General features: G+C 32.9%; 2 protein-coding genes across 2 annotated transcripts; both read right to left on the reverse strand.

Annotated features, from left to right (window-relative positions):
* Window positions 1-596: 596 nt before the first annotated feature.
* sdhaf2 (succinate dehydrogenase complex assembly factor 2) lies at window positions 597-2,485 on the reverse strand (the record flags this gene model as incomplete). The annotated part of the gene is made up of 3 exons (XM_016481740.1): window positions 597-955; window positions 1,151-1,260; window positions 2,424-2,485. Coding segments are annotated over 3 exons (300 nt in total), but the record flags the coding sequence as incomplete, so codon positions are not given.
* A 1,978-nt stretch (window positions 2,486-4,463) lies between these two features.
* Window positions 4,464-5,616, reverse strand: LOC107685232 (RNA polymerase II, I and III subunit L). Its single transcript, XM_016481747.1, has 3 exons — window positions 5,517-5,616; window positions 4,819-4,930; window positions 4,464-4,732 (listed from the first exon to the last, which is right to left on the reverse strand). Exons 2-3 carry the CDS (start codon window positions 4,911-4,913, stop codon window positions 4,624-4,626), a joined length of 204 nt encoding a protein of 67 aa, XP_016337233.1. The 5' UTR covers window positions 4,914-4,930; window positions 5,517-5,616; the 3' UTR covers window positions 4,464-4,623.
* Between the last annotated feature and the right edge of the window lie 550 nt (window positions 5,617-6,166).

Here is a 6,166-nt window from a genome sequence, read left to right on the forward strand (position 1 = left end):
CAAGCCCGCCGGCCACTCCTTCGTCGAATCCGCCGGCCGCACCGTTCTCAAGCCCGCCGGCCACCACTCACTCAAGCCGGCCTCCGCATACTCTAGGTCGCCGTGTGCGACGCTGTGTTTCATTGTGAAAGTTAAACTACTTTGTTTGGCCTTCCAAAAGAGGACATGATTAGAAATCTGTGGTTAAGTTGTATTTACAACACTGTTCCAGAACAGTTTAACCCAAATATCCAGATGTGTGCAGCACATTTTATGGAAAATAACATGATTCACGCTGTGAACTTTTCAATACCTGTAGCAAAGTACTGTAAAAACCTTTTATCGAAGGAACTTCATGCAACTTCACTTCCATGTCATGTCGTGAAAAAGACAAACAGAAATAATATATTAAATTGACAATAATCTTTAAAAATACTCTTCCTGTGGTTGTTATAAACCCGTTGAAACATAAACACCAGTCATTTACACTGTATATATTTTAATAATTCTATTTAAAATAAATTGTACACACACATATATATATATATATAGGCATTTTAAATCAACTTATTTTATACATACATATGTAGAAAATGTAAGTTTATTTAAAGTATATATTAACATGAATCAAAGGATCAGCTTTTTATGATGACAGTTATTTTATTTATGTGTACATGCAAACTGTCCAATATATGATGTGCATTTTATAATCACTAATGTAATATTTAATCCCAGGCACCTTTAAAATTACTCTGAATAGGTCTCAGGTGTCTGTCCTCTTAAATAAGATGTGTTCGTATGAGCTCAGTTCTGCTTCTCTATGACAGTCTCTGGCAGAAGGGCGAGTTTTAACTGCTCTTGTCCAGATATTCCAGATTAGGGGCATCTAGACGCTGCTCCATGTCCTTGTTCTTGGCGAACTCTTTGAGCATGTCCATCACCTCGCTCTGGTACACATCAGGTGTCGGCTGAGCCTCTGATGGGAGGAAGATCGTATTTAGAAACACATTCCTGGTCTTATTGTGTGTGAAAAACCAGTGCATGTTATTGCAAAGAAAAAAATCAATGGATAAAATCAAGTCAAACTCTTGATTTAGATTTCAACTGAATGCCTGAGCTGTGCACCATTGTTCATCTCTTCTATCTGTTTAGTCTGTCCGTTCATACATACCTGTTGCCCAGTAGTAGATGTCCCAGTCGTTGCTGGGTTCATTGATGAGTCTGTCATACTGCTTTAACTGAGATTCACACATTGTGTTCAGGTACTGCTTAGCAAAAAGGCTGGTAACAAAAAAAAGTCACAGTCAGAGTAGTTATATAGTATGTAGTAATAAATATTATGCTTATTTTTGTTTTTAAACTTAAAAAAAAAAAGTTAATATGATTAATAATAATAATGGTAGCACTTTACAATAAGGTTCCATTTGTCAACATTAGCTAACTATTAGTTAACATAAACTAACAATGAAAAATAAATGTATTACATTTACTTTAGTATTAATATTCACTAATAGATTATTACAATCAAAAGTTGTATTTGTTAATATTATTTAATAGACATTAATTAATAATGAACAGTTGTATTTTATGAAGTAATCTCAACAAAGATTAATAAATAAAGATTTATTACAAATAAATCATTGTTAGTTTATGTGAACTAATAATGAACAGTTGTATTTTATGAAGTAATCTCAACAAAGATTAATAAATAAAGATTTATTACAAATAAATCATTGTTAGTTTATGTGAACTAATAATGAACAGTTGTATTTTATGAAGTAATCTCAACAAAGATTAATAAATAAAGATTTATTACAAATAAATCATTGTTAGTTTATGTGAACTAATAATGAACAGTTGTATTTTATGAAGTAATCTCAACAAAGATTAATAAATAAATACTGTAGCAAATGCTTATTGTTAGTTAATCTATTAACCAATGTTAACAAATGGAACCTTATTATAAAGTTTTACCATATTAATTAATATGGAACAGTATTATTTTATTTTTTATATTTTATCTTTAAAATCACTGAGATACTGTTAAAATCACATCAGGAGATACTGTTATAGTCTTTATTCATATTTTTAATTAATTGTTATTTTTATATCTTCTGTTTTCGTTTTAATTTTAGTAATTTTGTTTTATTTTTGTAAAGTACTTTTTTTAATGTGTATATAGTTTGTGTTAATTTTTATTTCCAATTTAGTTATTTTCGTACATCGAGATATACAGTATATATATATATATATATATATATATATATATATATATACACACACACACACACACATAGTATTCAGTGTATACAGCTCATTAGAATTCATCCTGAACATACTTGGATACACTTAGACAATATTATATGTTGTTGCTAAGACTAGAATAAGTTTAGCTGTCTGTTGAGTCGGTGGCATTTATCTAGATGTGTTCTTGACCTGCTGACCTCAGAAGGATGCAGTTCTCCAGCATGCCTCTCTTGCGGCTCTCGTACAGGAGTCTCTTTCTCTCTCTCTCTCTCTCTCTCTCTCTCTCTCTCTCTCTCTCTCTCTCTCTCTCTCTCTCTATATATATATATATATATAGATAGATAGATAGATAGATAGATAATAAGTCGTACAAAATATATAAACGTACAAAATTAGGTCTCAAGAGGTGAATAATCTGTAACATTAGATGTTCATAAACAAGTAAAAATACCTGCTCATGACATTGTCTTCTAAAAAAAACCTAATTATGTAAACTAGTATAAAGAGTGAAATTAGTCTTGTGTATGAATTCAGAGTACAGTTAGCGTAAGCGTCCTCATCTACCCTTGCTGCTCATTTAAAATAGGAAAACAGGATAAAAATCCAGCTAAACAATTTATCCAAACCCCTGCGTTTATTTGGATGTTATACATTAGCTGTATGAAATTAGTATGATGGGCTGCAGAAAGAGGACCTTGTTATCTCACTTCAGACACATGAGGTCAAATGTGATCTTTAAAACTTGTCGCCACATATGAATGCAAAGCAAACAAACGTACCTTTCGTGCGATAGTTGCTGAAAACATTTTATCGTGGAGTGTTTTCAGTGATGTGTGGCTGATCAGGTGTTTGACTGACAGATTTTTTTTATTATTTATTTTGAAGGAGTTTATGCAACTGTTTCACAATCAAAGCAGGAAACGCCGTGCAGCGGGCGCCATGTTGGTAAGGTCAACATCGCTTTCTTATTTGAATATTATTTGAATGTTGCTTTTAATAGCTCTTTGTTTCTATGTCGTGCAGACGTAACGTGTGTGTATTTTAACCTTCGAGTTTTGTCCTTGACCTCTAGGCTGACGCGTAAATTTAATAAAGGTTAAGTCTAATTAAAGCTAGTCTTTGTTTCCCGGGGAATGTATTTCAGTGAGCGCTTGTGCGAGCGGATGGACGTTTTCGGCGCTATATCAATTTTTAAAGGGACAGTGATGCATAAGTTCAATAATTACTCATTATGCGTAGTAATCCCATACTAATTCTCTTTGCTTTACGTTTATTATACGCAAAATAAGCACAAAACCTATTCAATGTCTGAAAATAAACTCGAATTACATTCCAAAGACTAAAACTACTTTAATGTGTCCCCAAAATACAAATTACAAAGGGCGTAATGACTTAAATCTGGCAAACTATGTTCATCAAAGTTAACAACACACTATACAACACACGTAGCAGTTATTTTAATATTATTTTTTATATACTGATTATTTATATATTCGGAATTAGCTTTTATCTTAATATTTTGTTGTCATTTTAATACTTTATTTAAATATTACTATTTTGGTCAATAAAATTAATTTGTTATTTATGTTTTGGTTTTTATTTCCAGTTTCATTTTAGTGCTTCAACCTAAACACATCAGTTACTTGGCAAGGCAAACATTTATAATTTTTATTTACATTTTTTCATCTAATATTTATATTTTGTTTTTAGCTTTATTTGAATTAACAAAAATGTTTTTAATAATAATGATAACTGTGATGGCAAGTGCTTTTATATGAGATTTCTGAGGTAACATGGTAAGATTAAAATCACTTCAATTGCACTCGGTTCTCTACTTTTTTGTCATTCCAACGCTTAACAGATGTGTCAATATGAATCATTGTTATATAGTAACAAGTAAAACAAAAAAATCTTTTGTTTTACAGAAAAAAAAATTACAGCAAATTTAGAAAATAAGGGTGAATAACTTTAAAAAAAATTTGCATTTTTGAGCTAAGGTTGGGGGTATTTTTGTACAACAAACATGCACATGTAGCCATTGATTACCATTTTAAGTCTGCTACACACACTAAGATTGTAGAGTCACTGAAGCAGATGCCCACGCTGGATTTCCTCAGTGTTGAAGACAGGTGAAGCAAAGAATATATCCAGGTTATACTTGCCCCTGATATTGTGATATTTAAAAAAAAAAAAAATAATGTAATGAACCACACAACAGATACATTTCAATCTTTATTTAACAAAATGCTAATAAACAAAAATTCAACATCATAAGCTTGCTTCAGATATAGTCTAATGAACCAGCCATTTCCATGCCCGTATCTCTTCCATTAGGATCAAGTCTTTGAAAATATGAGGTTGAGTGGGATGTGCATCTTCAGTTGCACAGAAAGCTCCTCACTTCTCCAGCGGTGCATAATTCAACAGCTTCTCAATGAGATCCACGTGAGCCAGAAGCATCCGGCGACAGCAGTATCTCTTCAAACCCAGAGCGTCAAGAGCATCACTGTGAAAACCAGCAGAGTGAGATTCAGTTTGACATGGCAAAACACGCAGAGAAATCAAACCTAAATGGAAATTTCATAAACTCACCCTTCTGTATACTCCGCTTGAAGAAGACCTAAATACGCCTCCCATTTGTTCCCTACAATCTTCCCACAAGTGAAGCAGCGGATGGGGATGATCATGGTGAAGGACGAGAGGCCTGAATCGAAGAAAAAGTACGCGTTTATTAACCTGTTTTTGACTAAAAACATGATTATCAGATAAGGATTTTTTTAAATAATTTCCTAGCGATTGCTGGACTTTTTTTTTTTTTTGTATGTAATTTGTGTGTATTTTGTTTATTTGTATGTCAGGTAACGTTACCAAGCTTTTGAATAAAGATAAGCAATGTTTTTACTATATCAATTAATTAATATAAGTATATATATATATATTAGTGTTTAAAAGTGTCTGCGATATGTCTCTCAACAGACAGACTGAGGTTCTCATGATGGCTTATGAGGTTTTACTCTGCAGAGATATGTAAATAAATATGCCCTTAGATAGATAGATAGATAGATAGATAGATAGATAGATGGATACGAAAACGAGACAAAACTCGGTAATAGTTGTAGAGATATTCATATGATGCCTAGAGATTTACAGTAACACTACATAAAAAAAAAAAAGTGTAATAGAGTCGTTCAGCTCAAGATATGTTCCTTAGTTAAGAATCCATAACTAAACTCTTCCTATTAGAGCTGGCTATTATTATGGAAGATGTCAAAAAATGTAAGAAACATTACCAAAACAATCTCGCACGCTACACACGTTCCTCTTGGGCCGCTTACAACAAACGCATTACATCTGCGTAATTTCCGCGTTGCGTTTGTCAAATACGCACGGGCGGAAACAAGGTCATGAGAAGACATCCGCGCGCTTCTGAAGTCCGGAGCAACATGAGAACATTGTATGGAAGAAAAATAATGCCATATGTCTTTGAAACAAAAAATAACTTTGAATAGCACTAACTGAAAAAATAATGCATTGCATTAACAGTGCTTGCATTTTAATGCCTTGTATTTCCAGGGCTTGCATTAGGTCCTGAAATGTAACATAGTTCTCTATTTAAGTGGTGAATATTTCAATTCAAAATATTTCACACACGTTTTCATAATTAAAAATTCAATAATTCATATTCACCTTCCAGAATTCACTTCCAAAATATTCAGTCTGTTTAAAAATACGATGTATAATATTCGACAGGCACATTTCGGTCCATTTTATTTCACTTTCTAAATTCGCTTCCACAAATGCAGTGGTTAAAATTCAGCAGAAAATTCGGCATTGCACATCCGGGAGCTGCAGGAATAGCAGTAGAGCACCGCAGTGTTTCTCAACCAGGGGTCCGTGGACCCCTAGTGGTCCTTGACGTAAGGCCAGGGGGTCCGTATAA

Source organism: Sinocyclocheilus anshuiensis, unplaced genomic scaffold (genome assembly GCF_001515605.1).
Source record: "Sinocyclocheilus anshuiensis isolate Anshui unplaced genomic scaffold, SAMN03320099.WGS_v1.1 scaffold333, whole genome shotgun sequence".
Lineage (NCBI taxonomy): Eukaryota > Metazoa > Chordata > Actinopteri > Cypriniformes > Cyprinidae > Sinocyclocheilus > Sinocyclocheilus anshuiensis.